Below are 23,778 nucleotides of genomic sequence, written 5' to 3'. Positions count from 1 at the left end.
AGAGAGGAGGAGCCTGCCCACCGCTGCCGTATGCGTGAGAGATAGGAAAGCTGGATAGACTGGCGCCGTAATACGTTACGTCGTAATGAAGTGGTTTACCCTCAATAAGAAGTTATTACTTCAATATAAATCCAATAGGTATTTAAATACAAATAGTTAACGACAGTTTTCTATGATCGAAAATTTTTTTTCAAATTTCAGTTAACTTTAGTAATATTTTATGGCATTATCTTGGCAACAAAACATACTTTCATCAGCTATTTTTTATTTAATATTTCATTTCCAGAAAAGGTGACAACAGTTTAAATAATATCTACAACAGGCGTAAATGTTTCAACTTTAATGGTATGCCCAATCTGTGGTTTTCTTGGTGTTACTAAAACAAGTTAATTGTCAAAACTAATACAGTCCACAGACTGTATTAGTTTTGACAATAAACTTGTTTTTAATGGCGTATTGGTTTGGGGCTTGACATCGGTATTATAATTATAATCAATATTCATTAACTGTGTTGAGTGTTCATTAAACAATTCGCATTACTTAGGCAGGGGTTATCTTAGTAACGCATTAATATTCTATCATATTAGATGTTTGTTTTAGTTTTGTTGTGTTAATTTAGTTAAATTGTATTTTAATGTACAAATTTGCTTATTCTCTTTCAATAATTCAATTAATGTGAAAAACTGTGTTTACTTTGTCTTTAAATTATTTGTTGAAATCATTCAATACTATTTCGAATTAAATATCATGTTTTCAAACTATTTACTGTAAATAATTAATAAACAACAGTAAGAAATTTTTCAATATGGCAGATGATTTAAGAAATTACAAACTGCAGTTGCAACAGGTAAGATAGTGTTGATAATTATGATATTAGGATTCTGGGACACATTTAAATGTTATTTTCCACAATATTTTAGGTTGAAGCTGCTTTACTGACTGACCCACAAAATGAGGAACTTTTGAAACTTAAAACAGATTTGGAAGAAGTAATTGAGTTAACACAAGATCTGATAAAAACTCAAGAGGGTGAATCCAAAATTCATAGTTCTAGTAATGATGATGATGTTACAGCTTCCCTGCTGGCTGCTGAGAATGCTGCTATTCCTGGGAGGTCAATATCTATGTGGCATGTTGGAGAAAAATGTCTTGCGAAGTGGAAAACAGATGGAATGTTTGTATTTATTGTATCTTGTTGGAATTGATAAAATTATTTTATTATAGTTTTAATTTAATGTCTTTACCTTTAATCTTTAAAATGCAATTCTGAGATACACCATTCACCAATAAATGTGTATTTAATGTGATGTGTGTCCTGATTCTATTATTTTGTAAATATGCTGCTGAGCTTTTTTGTAAATAATATATTTTCTTTATTTTAGGTTTTATGAAGCTTCTATTGAGGAAGTTAACGCAAGCAGTTTGAAAGTGAAATTTGATGGTTACACAACACTCGAACCTATTTCTTTAAACGATGTGAAGTCTATTGGGTCTGGAACTAAGAGACCTTCTAGTGGAGATGAAGGAAAGTAAGTAAATTCAAATTAAATAATATTATTTTTATGTAATTAAAATAATTTAAATTTTTGGTTATATTCACTTATTGTAAAATTGAATCAAACATGGTTTTTACAAATTTGTTGTGTATAGATTGTTTCTAAAAATAAAAAAAATACTATGACCCAGCTAATAGAAATATTCTGATACACAAATGAAATATTAATGCAATTATATAATAAAAATAACTATATACCTTGTAATTTTTTTCAGACCTGCTAAAGGGTATAATAGAGAATATTTAAAAAAGAAGAAGCAGAAGAAACAACAAAGGTTTAAGCAAATAGAGGAAGAAAGAGAAAGTGAGAAAAATAAATGGCTTAATTTCCATACCAAGGCATCTAAAAAGCCAGGAATTAGGAACAAGAGTATATTTGCATCACCAGATAATTTAGAAGGCAGAGTTGGAATTGGTACTTGTGGTATATCAGGCAGACCAATGACAGAATATACTCCCGGTGAAAAGTGGAAAAAAGGAAGTGGATAAATTTAATAAATAGTTTTCAATTAATTAGGCTATATGTATACTTATGTCACTAATAAAAGTACTACTTATTTTGTAGTATTTGTTTTACTGACCACCATCATCTTAAAAAATTATGCTCATATTTTACTCTAATGAGTTGTTGAAGTGCCCAAAGACTATTTACTTTAACTGTATAATTAGTTTATCACTGTGAATTAATGTTTTATCTCAGAAAACCTATTCCTTATTAGTGGTTAACTCATCTAAGAATAATTAAAAGTAAATTCCAGTAAATTATTAAGGAAGTTGCAGCCATAAAAAAATAAAATTCATAATTTCATTATTATAAATAGCATCAGGGTTGTTGCTGCTCATTAAATATTTTGACCAAAAAGGCAATATAACAACACCACTATTTTAAGATACATTATTCAATATTTCTTATTCATTTAGTGTGTCCTGAAAATTTTCGATAAGAGTATCCATTTACAAAAGTGGACATTCTGTTACAACACCATACTGCGTTAAGGTAACATTTATTAGGCTTGCTGTTATATACCTAATTTCCTTAGGGTATATTATAATTTATTCTTCGCGGCTTTAGATTTAGAATAAAGAAAAAAGTGTGTGACTTCACGTTACCTATAGTTAACTCTACCAAAGAGTTCCTCAATCGAGGCATTATTGAGTCATTTTTTTCAAAAATATTGTTTCTGTACCAATAATAAATTATAGGATGTGATTTCCGTACGAAGCACAAACTATACATATAATTGTTCTCCGACTCTGATAAATGATGGATATCCAACCGTAATATCAATCTCTTAGCTTGCCCAGGCCAGCCATGTAGGACATGGACTGAATTGGTAGGCTATTTACTATCTATTAAAACAATCTGATTCAAATGTACTCCAAGTAAAAGTTAAAAAATTTCTTTGGAATCAAATGTAGCATTTGAGATCAAATTAGCATTCAATTTCGTTTAGTAGATACATTGAAAACACAAGTCTTCTGGCTTCAATTAAATAAGTTTAATTTTAAGTAGGCGTTATTGTTAGTCAAATACATGTTATGATGAGACTTAAGAACCCGTTAAAGTTAATGTAGGAAAAGGGCGGGAAACACGAACGTGAACGCGCGCGTTTTTCGATTAACTAAAATTTTATTTTGTTTGTTGGATTAGGATTAGTAGTTTAGTGTAGTTTATGTATATATATTTGTGATTTCTTAGTTTTAGTTAATAGTGTAATTAATTCATAATTTATTGGTAAGTTTTCTTTTTTTATATACTTTTGCTCCTTATGGAGCCGCCTGATGACCCTGGGGGCGGAGAAGTCCCTGGGGTTGGATATGTTGTAACTATTTCTAATGATGAGTCTGGCATGGAAACAGACGGATCAGTAAAATCTAGCAGTGGTGCTAGAAAACGGAGAGCCAATGTAAATAAACATTGCTCGCATTGTCATAAAAAAAAACGTAATAAGAAACATGAGGGCAAGGAAATTAAACAAAATGAATGTTATTGCATTCCTTTATCCAATACCAATACCCAAATTAGTACTGCTCCGTTGTTCACGGAGTCACAGCTAAATTCGTTTAATAAAAAACCAGAATCTGTAGCTCGTTTAACATATCAGGCGAGTGATGCAGCACCATATGTTGTACATGTGCAAAGGATACAGCAAACTCCTAATGACAATGTAACAGTCCATCCTATTGCTTTTGGTCGTTTTTTAAAAAGAAACTCTATACATAATATAGTTAACGGAAGTTTAAAACGAATTGGCCGTAATAGACTGTCTCTTTCTTTTAATAATTACCAAGACGCAAATTCATTCTTAAATAGTTCTGCTTTACAATCAGTCGAGTATAAGGTTTTTATCCCAACATTTACTGTGACCCGTATGGGTGTTGTAAGAGGCATACCTGCTGAGTGGTCAGATGAAGAAGTTAAGGAGAATATTAATTTACCTGTTGGATGCGGTCCAATTTTAAAAGTTAGAAGAATGAGACGGCGTATCACTGCAAGTAATGGCAGTGAATTTAAGCCTACTGAGACTGTGGTTCTTACGTTTGATGGACAAGTACTTCCTAAGCGAATTTTTATTTGCTACACTGCTCTCCCAGTTGATATTTACATTTTCCCCACCATACAATGTTACAATTGTTGCAGATTTGGTCACGTGAAAGCAATTTGTAGATCAAAACCAAAATGTTTCAAGTGTGGTCAAGACCACACGGCTGATCAGTGCTCTATCCTAGAGGATGATGCATACTGCTGCTTATGTCAAGGTTCCCATTTTGCCACAAGCAAAAAATGTTTAGAGTTTAATCGCCAAAAAGCCATCAAAGAAACTATGGCCAAGAGCTGTATTTCTTATGCTGAAGCATCAAAAATTCATGCACCGATTTCTAAAGTGTCTTATGCTGATGCTTTACTTTCTTCTTCCAATGTAGGGGCTTCCACAATTTCTACTCCTCAAAATGAACAGACACGTAAACAGTCTTTGAGTAATACTTACAAAAAGACTGTTTTTCTTAAACCAAAAAATATTCCTAAACTATCCAAAGGTTATGACAAAAATACACAACATGAATTAATTAAAGACTATGATATGCCCTTACCCAGGAATGGTTGTGGTTTAAACCCAAACAACAATAATGAATTGACATTACAATCTATTGCAGACCTAATTAAAATTCTCATTAACACTTTATCACAGTCTAATATTCTTTCACCGTCCAACGCTGCTCCTTTAATTGACACTATCGTTAACTTACCAAATTATATTAATAATGGACAAGCAAGCCACAGCTCTACAGTGGAACTGTAGAAGTGCTTCATCTAAGAAAAGTGATATTATTTATCTTATAAATAAATATAAACCTTTTATCTTTGCTCTACAGGAGACTTGGTTAAAACCAGGTACTCCATGTAGGTACTCGGGCTATGCCTGTCTCCGTGAGGATCGCATTGACGGGTATGGTGGGGTTGCCTTACTAGTCAAGCATCATCTTCCCTTTTCTCTCTTTCCTATTCCTTCTCATAGTAATGATTTTTCAATTATTGCTGCTATTGTTAATAATATCTGCTATGTTTCAATATATATCCCTCATCCAAGTTCTTCTATCTTTGTTGAAATTGACTCTATTATTTCTTCTCTCCCTAAGCCTTTTATCTTATTAGGTGACTTTAACTGTCAACATAGTTCATGGGGCAGTTCAACAACCAATACATACGGAGTTTCATTGATGGAACTGTTAGACTCACATAATCTTTGCTTTCTCAACAATGGTTCTGTGACCCGGCGGACCACTCCCAATGAAGGCTCAAGTGTCCCTGATTTAAGTATTTGTACTCCTTGTTTAGCTTCCACTATTTCATGGTCTACACTCTCTTCTTCATTTGGTAGTGACCACTTCCCTTTACTTCTTAGTTTTCCTTTTCATATTAATTTTACATTTAGACATTCTCCTAGACTAAAATATCGACTTAATAATGCTGATTGGGATACCTTTAAAACCCTTATAGAGAAAAAGATGACTTCCCTTCCTAATATCTCACATGGTTCAGAATCAATTTGTGCTGATGCATTTACTAAATTATTTATAGAGGTAGCTGACAAAACTTTTCCAGTTAAAAATGGTGCTCTGGGCTTCATTCCATCTCCACCTTGGTGGGATCAAGAATGTTCGGAAGCTATTAAAAAAAGAAAACAAGCTGAGCTTCAATATTATGAGAATTGTACATCTGAAAATTTTGATCTGGTTACAGATGCTTTCAAGACCACTAGTTTATTATTCAAAAAGAAAAAAGCAGATAGCTGGAAAACTTTTTGCCTCTCTATTTCCCCTAATGTCCGTCCTTCAGTGGTATGGCGTAATATTAGAAGATTCAGGTGTGCTTTTACTGAAACCTCTGGTTCTTTCCCCGATTCATTAACTAATCAATTCCTCGACAGACTTGCTCCTACTACAGTTCCTGAAAGAATAATTATGCCTCTGATGCCATTAAACCCCTCTGGTCTCAATAGTCCATTTTCTATGTATGAATTTAAAGGAATACTATCTTCCCTTATAGACTCTGCTCCTGGTGAAGATGGAATCCCATATTCTTTCATCTCTCATTTAGGCGACCACAGTCTTGAATATTTCCTGAAATTGATAAATACAATCATGTTAACCGGTTCTATCCCTCCACGCTGGAAAAACCAGATCATTATACCAATTCTCAAACCTAATAAGAATCCCTCCAATGCAAATTCATATCGTCCTATTGCATTATCTTCGGTCTTGATAAAACTCTGTGAACATTTGGTGAAAACTCGTCTTGAATGGTTTTTAGAAAGCAATAATTTACTTTGCGACAGTCAATTTGGTTTTCGTCGAGGAAAGAGCACGATGGACAGTATTGCCATCTTTACCACTGACATTTATTTAGCATTTTCAAGGAATGATTCTGTTGTTGCCACTTTTTTAGATGTACAATCTGCTTATGACAATGTAGTGTTGTCAGTTCTCCATAAAAAACTACAGTATTTAAATGTACCTGTAATGTTATCAAATTTTATCATAAATAATTTATATGAAAGACACATCACTCTAATTTCACAAGACTCTACTGCTGTAACTAGAACCTTATGGAGAGGTCTTCCTCAAGGATCAGTATTAAGTCCCATTTTATATAATATTTATACCCATGATTTGAAAGCTTCTTTTGGAAATCGGATTTGTATTCTTCAGTATGCTGATGACCTTTTACTTTATTCCATTCATCAATCACCGGCCATTGCTTGCTCAGTACTGTCTCATTCTCTTAATTTATTAAAAACATGGCTTGATACTAATGGTCTTGAAATATCCCCCACTAAAAGTGTTGCCATGCTTTTTTCTAGAAAGCGACTTCCTCCTCCGATCACTGTGTATTTTGGTAGTATTATTATCCCTGTTAAAAACTCTGTAAAGTTCCTCGGTGTGTTTTTAGATTCTAAGCTATCTGGCGTACATCATTGTGACTACATTTTTAATAGGTGTGAGCGAAACCTAAACATCCTTAGATGTTTATCCGGTGTATGGTGGGGTGCCCATCCCTTTTGTATGAAACTTATGTACAACGCTTTAATCCGAAGTATTTTAGACTATGGTACCTTTTTATTATCTCCTGGAAATACAACCCGTTTTAAAAAATTAGATAATATACAGTCTAAGGCATTAAGATTTATTACAGGAGCTATGAAAACTAGTCCAATTAATGCTTTACAAGTAGAATGTGTTGATGCCCCATTATATCTTAGGCGACAATATTTATCTGATAAATTCATATTTCGCTCCCTTCAATATACCAACCATCCTCTCCGTTCTAAGCTTGAAGAACTGTCTCAATTGTTGACATCTTCCAATTACTGGTCAAATAAATCTTCACCTTGTCTCATCGTTAGCTTCAATAAATTTATCAATATTCAAACTCCAACTCACACCTTGACAACTCACCCTTTATTTGGAACCAACTATGAATCTCTAACTAGTTCCCCAGACATTAGATTTAATATTGGTATAAATAAGGGCGATTCCCACGCAAGGATTACTTTTAATTATTTCTGTGAGCAACACTGCCATGAGTACAATAATTATATATTTACAGATGCCTCTAAACACGGTTCGTCTGGTATTGTAGGCATAGGAATATTTCACTTACAAAGTAAAACTACAATAAAAATAAAGTTTCCTCCAGAGTCCTCAATCTTCACAGGGGAATGTTACGGAATCTTTAAAGCTTTAAAACTAGTTTTGAGTAAGAAACTTAAGAAATCAATCATATTCACCGATTCACTTAGTGCTCTTCAAGCTCTCCAAAAATATCCATTAAAAAACAAATTAATTTTTCCTATCATTATTGAGATTAGGGGTTTGCTGTATGAATGTAAACAATTGGGGTTGTCTGTGTCATTTGGTTGGATACCTGGACATTCTGGTATTTTTGGTAACGAAATAGCAGACCAACTAGCAAATGAAGCTGTTAAGAATGGCGATGCCAATTCATATAAAAATTATTATCATGATTTGGCCTCACTTCCTGCTTCTTTTCTTCAAAAATCTTGGACTGACCTTTGGACTCAGAGCAGTTTAATTAAGGGTAAATATTTCTCATCTATACAGCCCACAATACCACTGAAGCCATGGTTTTTTAAAATGAAATTTAACAAAAAGGAAACATCGTCTCTTATTCGTATGAGATTGGGCCATGTGTGTACCCCAGCCCACCTTACCAGATTTCATATTATAGATAATGAAATGTGTGAATGTGGGCTGAATATTGGTGATTTAAATCATATCATTCTGTCCTGTCCTCGGTATAACCACTCCATGCTATTCGATCATCTTGATCCTTCTTCCAGTATCCCGTTACCTACATCTGTTCCTGTTATGCTTTCATCTTTAAATCCTAATGTATATAAAAAGCTATGTTTATTTCTTAATATAAATAATATAAAACTATAAGTATATGTATATTTTGTATACAAATAATTTTCTATATGATATATTTTAATTACTGTTCTTAGTTGTTACTTTCCATAATGTAGTTAGTAGTATATTGAATTAGAAATAGTTTTATAACCTGCTGATCCTATCCCTTATCCTATGTAATTTTTGTTCGATCTAAAATTCTTTTTCTTTATTGTTCTTTTCCCTTACCTTTGTCGGTGGCTATACGCTCAGCGTAATGCTATTTTTAAAAAAAAAAAAAAAAAAAAAAAAAAAAAAGTTAATGTAAACGTTTGGTTATATGTCTTTATTTATATGTTCAAAGTACGTAAGTATTTCTTTTCTGTTCATTTACATGGTCGTTCTAAACAACACGATGGTTTTATTTATCCTTTTAGCATTATCATTTTCATCATTTTAAGAAATCAGCTATCGATAGAACACGAACCGCTGTTGTAAGACAGTCATAAGCATGATCATGTCTTTGCGGAACTTAAGGTACTTCAAGAAAACCACATTTTAGAAATAAACTTAAAACTCTGAGCACTCTGTACTGAATAATAAATAATAATGAGGATGAAATTGTATCTAACAGGGATAACTAAAGATTAATAAAGCGTTAAAATCCATAAAACAGTCAAAAATTCATTATTACCACATATGTATATATTGTTTAGTTTTATTGTCTTACAAATCTACCAAAAAATATTTATTAATTCTTTATTTTAGAAAGAAATAAAAAAATCTTTTTTATTTCTTTCTAAAATAAAGAATTAATAAATAAACGCAAAACCGTGATAACTGGATCCGACTAAGCCTTTGCACAGATATTTTCTAATCTATTGTCTTCGCGAATCTATTGTGTAGTTGTAATTTAATTTAAAGGAGTGACAATAATTGTAATCTTTACATTCATTAAGCCCTCTTTACAATTGATAGACTACAGATAAGATTATTCGCAATTGCAAACCCTAACTAGCTACTAATAAAATTTAAACCGACTAAGCTGTCGTTGCACAGTTAGGTACGAACGCATTGCTTAGGCGATTCTTTTGTTTTATTTTAATGTGTCAAATTGTGGGAAATAACTCAAAAAAATAGAGCTATGGATAAGAATATACCTAATAGTTACTTATCGATTAAGGTGCATAAGGATGTCAATGATTATTTACTGATATAGGACAAGATAAGCATTTAACAAGTGCCTTTACTAATAGTAACCTAGTACATACTTGCATTAAGTATTTCAGCTCACAACTACGACCCATTAGTACAAATTACGATTATTTAATTTACTAGGAAAATGAGAATACGTGTCGGTACGCGCTTTATAAGATGCAAAATCGTTAATTAACTACTTACAACAACACATCAACAACTTGATACCATAATATGATGGTAGACAAACACAAAAACCGAGAGGATTGACATTTTATTCATAAACTTAAAGAATGTTTAATTTAAAACTGAATTTGTTAAGGAAGACTATTCATTATAATGAATGAATAAATAGTTAAAAGTCAACTTTAAGAGTCTTTACTTGTGTCAAGCCGTTTTCTAAATTTGAATTTATAACCTTTGTTTATAGCTTTAGATTGCATAAAATAATTATCTATTAGTAAATATTTCACTTTGAGATATATCTGATGGTGATGTACCATTCTATAGATTACAATTCTATATTCGTTTCTAACGAGATTCCTGTTTTCTGATATAAAAGGATTCCGTATCCAGACTTACAAAGTGACATGACCAACTAAAGATTACTTTTTTTAATAAAATAAAAAAATAAAATACTTTTATTATGGAACATAAGATAGACAGGTATCACTTATTCCACGTCATTAAATTAGAATCTGTACATTACAATTACATAAGGCCGAGAGAAAATGCGGCGTAAAAAACTCTCGGTACTCTTTTAAAAAAGCAAATCATCAAACAACACTTAATTTAAAACAAATAAATCAAATTAATTAGAAGTAGCCTGACCAGCACTAGTCCCAGGCCCTTTTATCAACTAGATAATCGCTCAATTTATAGTAAGCCTTTTTACACAGATTTTCTTTAATACTTTTCTTAAATTTATGAAAAGAGATAAAAGAGCCTCTAGGAGTTTATTAAAGAACAGTATCACTTTTCCCAAAAAAGAATTACTAACTTTAGATTAGTCTAGTACGGGGAAAATTGCAGCCTGCGTTTTTTCCGAGTATTAACATTGTGCGTATGTTCTATTCTAGAAACCTTATCTCACTATTTTCGTATACATATACCTATAATATGTTCATAAATATATTGCGAGGGAAAGGTATAAAAGAAAATTAATTTCCTTGAATTTATCTCTCAGAGATTCCCTACATTTTAAATTATAGATTGCACGAAAAGCCCTCTTCTGCAGGATGAAAATAGATTCGACATCAGCAGCATGACCCCATACTAAAGAGCCATAAGTCATTAAGCTGTGAAAGTAACTAAAATAAACAAGTCTAGCTGTATATATGTATAAAATTCGCTCACTGACCGACGTGTCAGTTTTAATAGAATTTTTTTAACCGCGTAAGCTGTCGAACTTAGTCTCTTCGCCAATGGACAATCGAAGAGTTTGTCCACATCGTCAATATTTGTTATTTATCGTTTGATTTTAATAATAAAGTACTGATCATCTGCAAACAAAACTATCTGATGTTATTTTTTCTCTACCATGAAAGGTAGATCATTTCTATAAAAAACAAAGAGGATAGGGCCAATAATTGAGCCTGGACCGTCATATCTACTGCCGACCCAGAGGACCTCTTACCATTCACTTCAACCTAATGAGTTCTACCATGTACCTAAGTAGGAAATCAGAAGACTAATAAGTTAAGGAGTACCTATACAATGTGTTAGAATATAGTATTAAAAAATATTTTATAACTATTTCTTCTAAGATTGATATATATTATTATTTATTTACATAATGAAAAGGGCAAGCATCTGCGCTAATCATGTGCTCGTTAACGTACTTGTAATTCCGACAAGAAAGTTTATATGAAATTATTTTTTGAAAGTGATCCATTGTCATTTCCAAAACCGAAATAATAAGTATCAAAAAATCAGTATCTATACAGTAAAAATGTAATTAAATATGTATGTATGCTTTTTTACACTATAAGTTAAAGTTAGATGTCTTACATAATTTAACTTGGCACATACGAACAATTAACTTGAAAAACGATTTGGTTATCTTAACGGCGAAACGCTAAAAGAACCTATTTATGTGAATGCAATAACTTATCAAATGGCTAATTACGGTCGCGAAACCACCTGTCCGCTATCATCACTGTACATAGGCCTTCGCATATACTTCCGCGCGTCTTAAGCCGGGACCCTCCCCCGCGGTGCTATTGGCTAGAGAACAGAGGTGCGCGCGCAATGGCCCTCCTCGCAGCCTGGTGTGAGGCGACGAGACTCCGTGTAAGCCGGTCGTGGCAATGTGGACCCGCAAACAGTGTCGCCGCGACCACGCCGTCACATTCTCGTCACCGCACGCGATCCCGTGCAAACTACGAACACAAACTTAACTTTGTAAACTTATACGAGCTTATAAATATATATTTTCGTAGATGTATATTTAGTGTTTGTAGATTTTAGTGATGTGCGATGGCTAAGCGGCGGGTCGTGCGTTGGTCTAGTTTGCAATTGCGGCGGCTGGCCAGTTGCGCATGGGCATGCGCCGTACTCTTGCCGCTTCTTAATGATGTCCATGCTGATGTGGATACATCAACTGGTCATGGAGACAACACACTTACCAATTCAGGTATTTTGAGATATATTATTATTTGATAAATGTATAAATAGAGTATGACTTTTAAAGTAGAAATCCGTTATATTGCTCTGAACTATTGCAACAGGATGACTTACTTCACTTTATTCTTTTTATTTAGGTTGTGTACTAGTCTTAATATTTATTCGTCAGAGTTTTAATTTTTATACAGTTTTATATTATATATACTATAGATATCTAGTAACTACAGAATGTAAAAAAAATATGTATTGTCTCTTCATATATTAACAACTGTGTTTTGAAGAGAAAATTATCCAAATTAAATAGAAGTATTATATGTGTTAGCCTGATCCCGGCGGGGCATTCTTTTCAAGTGACTTTCCATTTTTATTTATGTTGGTATTTTATTAAAAATCTCTGTAAGAAATCGAATGATAAATTAAAAATAATAATTTCAAAACAATGATAAGCTAAAATCTACAAACGATGCCCAAATATATCATATTTAAAACTTCTAACTATCTACGTTAAACTATACGTAGAATTATTATAATGCATATTTAAAGTTTAATATATATTTTATGAGATTTTCCGAAAGGTATTGACATATCTTCACCGACATCACAAAACACCAACCGCCTTATTGGCAAATGACAGTATACATTAGTTTTTTTGTTACAATAATGTATTTGTTACATAAGGTTAACAATATTACATATTTTGTTAACCTTATCATGACCCTAATCGTGCTGTAAAAAAACTGTTAGTTTGATTATTATTCAAAAGTTTTATTATTCTAATTTAAATATCAGAAAAACTATCCTAGTTTGTAGCACTAAAATTTGATGGTCAATGTGTTAAATAAAAAATAACGAATGAAACAGACGCTGCAATGAGGTTGTGACTTTATTAACGCTTATAGAGTTTTATAAGTATCTAATAGCACTGCTATTAAGAATTTTGGTTACCAGAATAAAAAAAAATATCTAAATTAAAACTAGTTTGCGCAAAATCTTATAAAGGCAACTTCAACCAAACCAAACAAATTCAGTTTTAGTTTTAAGTTAATGCATTAATTAATTAATTTAAAGTAAAAAAAAACTTGTTTCCTTTTTTGTAGTGGACGCAAATTTTTATCTAATTGCTGACTAATTTACATACTTACAATGGGTAAATATAATGCCGCTTAATTTTATTAATTGTGCTGCCATTATTAGGTACATATTTAAGATGAGCGATAGTGGCGAATGGATATATAGGGATTTATATTATAATGTATAAGTTGATTTTGTTATCAATAATATAGTTCTTAAATATTCGTAATAAAAATTGTCATCTTATTATTGATTTTAAAATAACATATAAATCGAACTCTGAAATAAATTGGTAAAACTCTAATCTAACCATACATTCTGTTACTGTTACCCTGTAATCGAAAATACAGTGTTTTTATGACGTATGTAATAAAATATTTATTTTTATATTAATTTAATATGTACAACATGCTGGTCCTTCTCCATTGGATAATCAAAATAGACAAAATCAACTGGTTGCTATTCAACTTTATTTTTACTTTTTTAAAGAGAAATAAACTTTTTGCATTTTTCATTACATGATTAGATTTTACATAGTATTAGTTTTATTTCTTAGGTATGTTATTTATTTTTGTATAAAGATTAATGTAAAATCTACAATCACAATATTTGTGAGTACCATGTAACTACATAATAATATAGTTATCATGAAGCATTGTTTTTAGTAACAACATGCGCCTATTTTATTTAAGTAACTATATCATAGTGTTATATAATTATCAAATCAATATAGCAATCAAACTTATAATTTTAAAATTAAGATTTGACGTTGATTTTGCTGTTATAGTATTTTTTATGTTAATAGTTATTTTCAACATGATAATAAAACTAGATCAGTAGCGGTCCAACCAACATTATATGAGTTTTGCATCTGTTTTATTTATAATTATTAGTTAAGTTTGCTTCACCATACGAATTAATTATAATTGTACACAAAGAAGAAATATCCAAACATATTTTATTTCCACAGCCGTAGCCGCAACCGAAAGAAATTAGAGATTTAGTCAGAGTTATTTCTTAAAAGGCTCGCAAAGCACCTGCGAGCCTTCTGGCATAGAGACTGTCTATGGGAGACAGTATCACTTAGCACCAGGTGATCGTCCTGGCCGTTCGCCCCTGTTATTAAAAAAATACTAGCCAACTCTTGTGACTTTAAAATATACATATAAAATTTTATATGTTATTTAAAAAGTTAAGACAAAAGCAGACATTACTTCTGCCAATCCATTATCGGATTACTGGGCTTTGGCGGTTCCTATAACGTGTATAGGTTTATTTTTTTATACTAGATAGGTCAGAGTCACACGTTATAACTCTCTTACATCGCTTTATGTTATCATACATTATTTCTTACTGCTACACCTTCCAAGTTTATTTTATAAAGGGCCAGAGTCCAAAATGGCAGGAGGTTCACCGTGGTCTACTCTTTTATTCAAGGACCCTAAGTTGAATTATGGTGGTGGGCGGAGGAAATGTATTAAAAAGGCTTCATTTTGGAACGATGGACGTCGAGCATTAAATCACCTAAGCATGATCTCTACTTAAACAGCATTTTTAATGCCGGTAGCACAACACAAGATGGATTTAGTTCGTTCGTGAAAAGAGATTTATAATTGTTTTAATGATATTAACTCTCGGATATAATTGCAAATTAGTAAACACCGCACACTGATTAGACACTCAGTGTGGCAGAAATTTTGGTTACATTTACTAACTAATATTGATAATAGCTAAGAGTTACATATGCGTATCATATTTAGGTGCAGACATAGTCATGCCAGTAATTTGCTACCCATAAATTACACGTTTAACTGAATTACGGGCGTTAAAAGCATTCCACTATTGGTGAATGTGAACCATTTTCATTTCCGTGAAACTCGCGTCCACTGATATGTGGGCATTCGGCATATCTACTCTAATGAGCTTTGAATCAATAAAATTTAATTAACGTATCCTTTGTAATGTCTCCACAATCTCTATTGTTAAAGGTAAGCCCTACTCATGAGTAATGTCAACTATACCTACATGGATTTTGAATACAGTATCTTAGTATGAAATTGAATCGGTATGATTTACTGCATTGTATAAGTAATTCAAATGAAATGTAGTCAATGACTCGTTGATAAGGTTAAACAAGGTTTATTTTTAATGTTCTTAGTATCGAAATTTCAAAACGTATTGTTTAATTGGGCACGAAACACAGGAACTTTATGTCGCGTGGGATATTCGACGTATCACTTATTGAACCACGTCATTAAATTTAAACCTGTATCATCCCTACTCATCGGCAAAAAAGACAGAGGGTGTAGGCCCAGAGAAAAAGTCGGCGTAAAAAACTCTCGGTACTCTTTCAAAAGCAAATATAGCAAATTAATTAGAAGTCGCCTACCCAGCACTTGTCCCAGGATATTTGCAATAATAATGCTGTATCCTTATAAACCGTTACAATTGTGGTTTAGTTTAAACTCGATTCCAAGATTTAAAAGCATTGTATAATTTCTGTTATACTGCAGAAGGTGGAAGTGGCGTGGTTATCGAAAACATATATTTGGTAAATGCATTTCAACAAAAAAAAGGTTGTTTCACTGATGTGATGCTGCGTATGCGTATGTGATGTTACAATGTGTTTGTAAATATTGTTTTAATAGGACGAAAATGCATTAAAAAAACAATATTTGCTATAAATTAGCACATGGACACTCATAAAACAGATCCCGCGTAGCTCTTATTTTGTAATTTTGATTTTGACAGTTGTTTATAGTGTATTTTTAAATTTATTTCATACACAATAAAAGGCTCTTCTAAAAAAATGGAATATGTTTCATGTTTACTGGATTTTGTGGACCACAGTATGTATATGTGACAGAAAACTTAAAAAATATTAAAAAAATTACTTTAAATTATCAGTAATGTATTTTAATTTGATTTTTTTAGTATACGTACATTTTATATCACAAAGAGTAGCAGGTTTACAAGTGTCTATATATGTTTCGATTGAATATCAAATTCAAAAAGTACAACATACTTAAAACTGAGAATAATAAACTGATTATTAAACTAGCATATTGTGTAGAAACACTATATTCTGAGTTAATGACCTATTTGTCTACTTTCTTCTAAATTTTAATTAATGGAACTATATGTATTATTGTTACTGTTAAATATAATATATACATTTATCTGATTTCTATTCAAGTAAATGTTGTAATAAAATATTTTTTTAATTTGTTATTAAGGCTAAACACCCGTAATTTATGCTAAATCGGTTCTTTTTTAGGATTAGTATAGTTTTTATGCTATTTTTTATCAAAACAAGGTTAAATTAAATTTAGATGTTTAAATTGGTACATTCGTTAGGTCAAGTATTGAAATATGTGTAATTGAGAGTTGATGCCACATAAATTCTTGTTTCTCTCCTTATATTTAACAATTAATGATATATTACCGAATCTGAAACTTTATTGGAAGTATAACAGTTAGCTCTTTACAAAACTTCCTCAGCTGGGACTTTCCGTACCTAACTATGTAACGAATTAATCAAGATTTCACCTCGCACAGTATGAACTATGATTTCTAGTCGGAACAATAGGTAGGAGGCGTAGCTGAATCAAACTTGTAGAAGTTAAATCACGTCGCTGCTACATTTAGAGAGACCTTTTGTTACGGAGCCAAGTAATGAAAGCTTTGATAATAATTTAGGAACAGCAGAAGTGTCAGCGGTTTAATAGTGAAAACAGGGTCCAAGCATTCCAGCGAGAGGCGGGATCTATCGTCGCATGACAACCGCGCCCGCTCCAAACTAAAATAATTATCATCATTGTTCTCGAGTACGACGAACGCTTTAATTGTTCATTTACATTTGCAACGATGATGCCAGTTCGGAACTATTTTGCTCAGGACTCATTTCACATCAGACGGCTGGCCGCAGCGCGCGGTTCCTACATGGCTAATGGCCTGAAAAATGAAAATGAATTGCTGCATTTCTCGCCTTGCTAGTCTATGCTATTCCTATTGTTTGAAATAGAACATAAATCAATTTATGTTTGTAGTTCGACGTATTGTAAAATGTGTTACATTAACAGAGTGGCATCAAATGCACGAGTAGTTTATTAAAGTTTAATTGTAAAGTAGTCTATTTAGAAACGTTCCGCTAATGTAATAAAACCATTTCAAACCGCCGGAATTAAGCTATGCAAACATGTCGAGTGAATTTCCCGTATTGTAATGTTACCTTTATTGGAAGGGGCCGTGGTATTGCGAAATGAAATTACACAAGACATTCGTGGAGTCCTTCGACGGCATTAATTTGTATCAAGAATTTGTAGAGATTTAGCTTGAGCCATGACGGAGAGTTCATCGCAGCCGGCGAACGTTAACACTTATTAAGGGGGTGCATCCCTGCGACAGATGTAGGGGAGGACCCGCCATTTGCTTAATGTTAGAAATGGTTACACTCGATTTAATAAAACTCAGACATTTCATTCTTAAGGATTTAAGAGTCAATTCGTTTTAAAGACAACAGAGGCATAGACAAAAAACCGTAAGCCGAAACGTGCTTCGAATACATCGCATCGGCTTGGATTTCTTATCGATGGCAATTGAGATAGGTACTTATGGCTTTTCGAGTGGATCGGCTTCGTTTAATTTGTTGTTTCAACGCGGAATTTTTATTAACGTTTCCCCTTACTTTATATTTTAGGAGAATGCCGATAGAATTCTAGGTGACAAGATGCGAGCATTAAAGTATTTCTTAGTAAATCTTTTCATATTTTATTAAACATGTTTTTACTTAAATGTAGAAAGTAGAATTTATTTTAATTTAATTGTCATCATTGGCTTACGGTTTGTGTCAACTTAAAATAATGTCGAAATATACCTTTAATATTAATTATCACTGCAATTCTACCTACATCATCAATAATTCTTACTCTATTAATTAAGCCATTTGTAACTATGGGATTTCTGGATTAATACCTGCAACTGAGATTCATCAGCAAACGTCGAGGCAAAATACGAAATTCCACCCATATCACCTCGAGGTCCGCCGTTCCAGAACTGAGCGTTTTTCTAGGATATTTTTGCCTCGCACCACCACTGTCTAAAACCAGCTGCCCACTGACGTATTTCCGAACTAATTCGAGTTAGAGTCAATCAAGAAAAGAGATCCAATTCTTAAAAGGCCGGCAACGCATTGACGAGCCCTCTGGCATTGAGAGTGTCGATGGATGGTATCACTTAACATCAGGTGAGCCTCGTCCCCAGTTGCTCCCTGTTTTATAAAAAAAATCGGGAGTGCGTATGCGCAATTAATAGGCGTTGTTAAACGCACAAAGGGAATTATTGTCTGTACTTAATTACCTACCAATTCGACTTAGGGTCCTGCAAGAAAAGAGCGTACCTATCTTAAAAGGCCGGCAACGCACTCGCGAGCCCTCTGGCATTGAGAGTGTCCATGGGCGGCGGTATCACTTAACATCAGGTGAGCCTCCTGTCCGTGTTCTTTAAAAAAAAAAACTCCACATAATTTTATCCAGATTTTCTAAAGTATACAAAAGCCAGATAATGTACTCAGTAAAATATAATCTCACGTAACACGATGCGAGCTTTGGTCTAAACAGTATCTGTGTGGAATTATGTCGTTACATAAATTTTACTTGCAAATATAAGTAATTGCATTTTGTCCAAGTTAGCTTTGGGACGGGGTTCAGAAATTAATAGCAACACGCGTCGATCGGAAAACACAAGGGGAGCCACTCAGCAGATGCTTATCTACACTCTCCATGTCGATTTCGTCTCCCGTATCATTGTGGACTTGCTATACTTATAGAATTATCTTGACATTATGATTAATGACTTGGTTGGTTTTAATGTTAAGTACCTAGTTACAGCGTAAAATATAATGAGTATTTATTTTATTATTGTAAAAGTTACTTAACTCTAAAATTGGATGTGTAAGTAACGCTATAATTCTATACGGCTTAACCATTAGTGCGGGACAAGCACTGAAGGCAAATTACCAATTTATCTATTTACACTCCGTTACACGCAATTAAAAAACAAGTTACATAAATTATATATTAGGCAACGGGCTGCCTTTTCGTTAACTTTGATTTCTACCAACATTACCTTCTTATAAGTGCAAGAAGTGCATAAATAAATTAAGAAGAAAATTAAAGACAAGTAATACTAATTATACGAAACTAAACCAAAACCTATTTGACAAAACAAATGATATCGAATCAAATACAGCCACTGTTTTTTTTTATTAGCAAGATATTCACTGGAAGGCATTTGGCGCGCACTCATTCACTTTCTCTGACACTGTCTAATATAAGTGCGTAGTAATCAAGAAGTCTGGTCAAGAGAAAACTTATAAAAATATATTGTCCTGTAAGAAGAAAGTGTAAGTTCTTTATACTTTCAGGGTTTAAAGATGTGCTAGACTATAATAAAAATTCTGTCATTAAAATAGAAATTAACAATTTCCATAACACTGCAACATCCATAACAACAAAGCAACATGTGTGTGTAAATATTAAATGTAATTAATAATCGATTTTAGCTTGTCAACCATAGAGTGTAGCTCACCCCTGCAAATCTTTAGCGATGCCAAATGAGAGTCCCGGGGGATCTTGCAACCGTGCCTTTTAATTTGGAAACTTAGGGGTGCACTGCCGTTATAAAAATATTTCCTTTATGAAACTTCGTTAAGAATTTACTTTTACATCTGGTAGAATATTAAGGGGATTTTTACTTATTAATATTTTATTTAATAATTTTGCGTTTCTTTTTAACCAACTTTAAATAGAGAAGTAAGGCTCATTTCGATGGTATCTTTGTATATATTCTGACAACAAGATTCCATTTCGATTTTCAATGTAAGTTTTTACATATTTAAAAAAAAATAGAAAAGGAACCAGCCAGCCTTGACCCGTTGACATATGTATTTTATTTCTTTTCATTTTGGGTACTTGTTAAATATAGTATGTGCGATAAAATATAAATGCTAATATTAAAAATATCATAGAAAATAAAGAAAACATAGGTGCCTAAATATATAAAATACTATTTCTTGAAGTACCTGGAAGAGATTGCCTATTAAAAATAAAGTCTTTGTAATACGTACGTTTGTATTAATGATTATATGAGCTATCTTGCTCTGTATATTGTGTGATTAGTGTTACTTGCATATACATTTTATTATGGCCGCCTGTGGTTAACTGGTTAGCATTTGGCATATATGTACGCTCTAAGTTCTGACTTTAAATCCTTAATGATTTTAATCAAAACATACGCCGAAAATTGTAACAGGGTACATTTCTGTGTATGAAACATATATTTATAATAGGTATTTAGTTTTGTAGAATTATATGTCACGTGCGAAGACGGTGATTATATTTAAAACATAAATATACCACATGTTAAAAACAGAAGCGGGTTAGGACTATTAGTTTAATAAAACTGGAATTCCTTTTATAATTATCAATTTACATGGAACTCTTTCTAATCTGATACTAAAAAAAGCGGAAATTTACATTTTGTTCCACACCCCAATAAAATTAGATCGGGAATGTGCATCAATGAACCAGCCGCAGGCGAACCTTGCGGCGTGACGGTGTCTCGTGGGGCCCCATTCCTCTTGTCGCCCCTTTTAATAACCATAACTACATTCGAATCAATATTTTAGACTTAATGAAAAAAATAAGATGCAAATTTATTAGAATACTAGCGACCCGCCCCGGCTTCGCACGGGTGCAATGCTGATACTAAATACACTACAGAAAATCTGTGAACATTGTATGTACAAATGTGGGTTATCCATAAGATAAACATATACCATCACGGACTTTTCTGTAGACCTTTTCAATGTGTACAATACTTAGTACATTATTTTGATAAAACTCGTAGGGTTCAGCCTGCGTTTGCAATGTCAGCGGAAAAAATGTAATTATTTATAAGTAGAAACCTCAAAAATAACAGTACTTTCCCACTATTTAATGAATGTAATTATTATTTAAACCTTTCTCTTGAATCACTCTATCTATTAAAAAAACCGCATCAAAATCCGTTGCGTAGTTTCAAAGATTTAAGCATACAAAGGGATATAGGGACAGAGAAAGCGACTTTGTTTTATACTATGTAGTGACAACTTCCGTCGTATACAGCGAGAGACTGATGTTATAGGCGTTTTTGTTAAAGAAGTTTTTACACATTTAAAGAAAACACTTTTTAACCGGAATGAAGCTATGTAGCTTATAATTATTTAAACATAGTTTTTAAATTTATCCGACGTTTTGCTTGCTTTACAGCGTGCGTGGTCAGGGTGACCGAAGACAAAAGGTGTTGAATGTTATAAAAAAAGTATCACATCTGTAGAAAACGTTGTATTATCTGTATTTGTTTTCCGGGAGTTGGTATCGAAAAAAAGATGAAGGGTTTCGGCAGAAATTGCTCACGGTGTCCTCCATTTTCGCGGATTATTTGTATTGAGATTTTAATTTGGATATTACGTGACCACGCACGTTATAAAGCACGTGAAACATCGGATAAATTTAAAATTATGTTTAAATGATTATAAGGTTACAATAATACATAGGCATCAATCCGGTAAATAAATAAAACTTCTTTTATAGAAAACAAATGTGTTTTCTATAAAAGAAGTTTTATTTATATACATTGGCGAGAACAATATAAGTTCTGGTGCCGTGACTGCACAAATTATTATACATTATTTTTTAAATATTATGTAGATTAATATAGGCAATGCGTTAAAGAAAAACAATAAAAAATAATTTCTGACGATAACACTTAGTTAGCTGTGTTGGCCTAGTGGCTTCAGTGTGCGACTCTCATACCTGAGGTCGTAGGTTCGATTCCCGGCTGTGCACCAATGGACTTTCTTTCTAGGTGCGCATTTAACATCGATAAATTCATTGGTCGAACGGTGAAGGAAAACATCGTGAAGAAACCGACATGTCTTAGGCCCAAAAAGTCGACGACGTGTGTCGACAATGTAGTCTGATTACCTACTTGCCTATTAGATTTAAAAAATGATCATGAAATAAATTCAGAAATCTGAGGCCAAGAGCTAAAGAGGTTGTAGCGCCATTGATTTATTATTTTATTTTATATAACACAAATAAATTTATTCGTTTAGATACATTACTCGTATAACTTTCAGTAGTCTTACATACAAGTTAAGGAAATGTTTCTATTCTTGGGTTGCACAATTTATCGTACAAATTAGGTCCTTAATCTCTGTCATAATGGAAATAAGTAGAAAACCTCGGCATAATGTGAATTTGATACATGATATATTAGAGTATTCGGGCGTCGCATCGCCCGCAGTCACCACTGCTAGGTACATAATGATTGTTATTCGTTCCAAATGATGATTTATTACGGGATTAACGTACACATGGTCCATTTCGTGGGGAGATTGGCCTTATTTATGTTATAATATTATACGCTGAATCAGCAAGATATCGCCTTTGTTCAATAAAAATGATTAGATTAAGTATTTAGGGTAACAGGCAAGCGTCGTGATAAATATGTGCGTAAGTTCAATAATGCTCCTTTTATCATACATAACACTAGCATGGCTCAGTATAATTTAATTTAATTAAGTATGAGTCAAATTTCTTGATTTCAAAACTTATTGTTTTTTATAGTGCAGATTGTACAAGATGTAAAAATATGTCCTGAAGTAATAGAAATAATATTAAAAAAAATTACATGTAATTTAAATATTTTCTTATCGTTTCACCGCAAGCAATCGGATTGTTGGAAACCGCACTCATTTTCTCTTCGAGAAAAATTTTCGGAATTTACTTTGAAGCGATTCTTGCGAAGAAGCTTCCGACTTCACCCACCAACCTCTGAAAAGTGCAAAATGTTTATAGGATTTCATTTAACATGCTCTCTGTTGTGTTCCTAGTTTAACAGGACAGTTTGATTTATGTAGAATTTTTATATGAATATCTATATGATTTAATAGAATTGTAGAATAGAAATTTTAGGCTGCCCATATAATGAAATATTTCAGGGTTTAAAGATGTAAGTATAATCTAAATATATAAAACAAGTCGTATTAGTTATCTCTCTTTTAGTGGATTCTTCTTTACACCGGATAGCAGAATAAGTAATAAAATATCAGATAAGTTATCGAATAACAATAAATAAATAAATAAATGAATTTTACGAGTGTATATAGCATATGGTGTCATCTGACAAAACTACGCACCATTATGCAGGTATATGATATATGATGATATCTTTTCTATAATATAAGTATTTTAATTTATATTTGCAATGCATAATAATGTGTTTGTATAGTATAGTGAAATGAAAACTATCGTGAAGGATGTACGAAATGTCTTAAAATTAAAATAAATTTCTATAATCCATACAAATGCAAA

At 32.5% G+C, this 23,778-nt stretch overlaps 2 protein-coding genes across 2 annotated transcripts in view; both read left to right on the top strand.

The window, feature by feature from the left end:
• Window positions 1–452: 452 nt before the first annotated feature.
• LOC110994817 (survival of motor neuron-related-splicing factor 30) lies at window positions 453–2,119 on the top strand. The gene is made up of 4 exons (XM_022261681.2): window positions 453–847; window positions 921–1,174; window positions 1,383–1,529; window positions 1,771–2,119. The coding sequence occupies exons 1-4, from the start codon at window positions 806–808 to the stop codon at window positions 2,042–2,044; spliced, it is 717 nt and encodes a 238-aa protein (XP_022117373.2). The 5' UTR covers window positions 453–805; the 3' UTR covers window positions 2,045–2,119.
• Window positions 2,120–11,948: 9,829 nt separating this feature from the next.
• LOC110994864 (lachesin-like) overlaps window positions 11,949–23,778 on the top strand; it is a 58,308-nt gene continuing 46,478 nt past the window's right edge. The window contains exon 1 of the mRNA XM_022261754.2: window positions 11,949–12,299. Within this exon, the coding sequence (XP_022117446.2) occupies window positions 12,143–12,299 (157 nt within the window). The 5' untranslated portion in view covers window positions 11,949–12,142. The remainder of the gene's footprint in view (window positions 12,300–23,778) is intronic.

This window comes from Pieris rapae, chromosome 1, assembly GCF_905147795.1.
Source record: "Pieris rapae chromosome 1, ilPieRapa1.1, whole genome shotgun sequence".
Lineage (NCBI taxonomy): Eukaryota > Metazoa > Arthropoda > Insecta > Lepidoptera > Pieridae > Pieris > Pieris rapae.
The sequence above is the reverse complement of the archived record's forward strand: the minus strand, read 5'-3'. Positions and strand labels throughout refer to the sequence as shown.

What these genes read in the sequence shown, in the direction of transcription:
- LOC110994817 (XM_022261681.2), top strand. Translation starts at nt 806, where the DNA reads ATGGCAGATGATTTAAGAAATTACAAACTGCAGTTGCAACAG. An exon ending in ACAAACTGCAGTTGCAACAG is followed by an intron (nt 848 to 920) that starts GTAAGATAGTGT and finishes ACAATATTTTAG; the next exon opens with GTTGAAGCTGCTTTACTGAC. An exon ending in AAGTGGAAAACAGATGGAAT is followed by an intron (nt 1,175 to 1,382) that starts GTTTGTATTTAT and finishes TCTTTATTTTAG; the next exon opens with GTTTTATGAAGCTTCTATTG.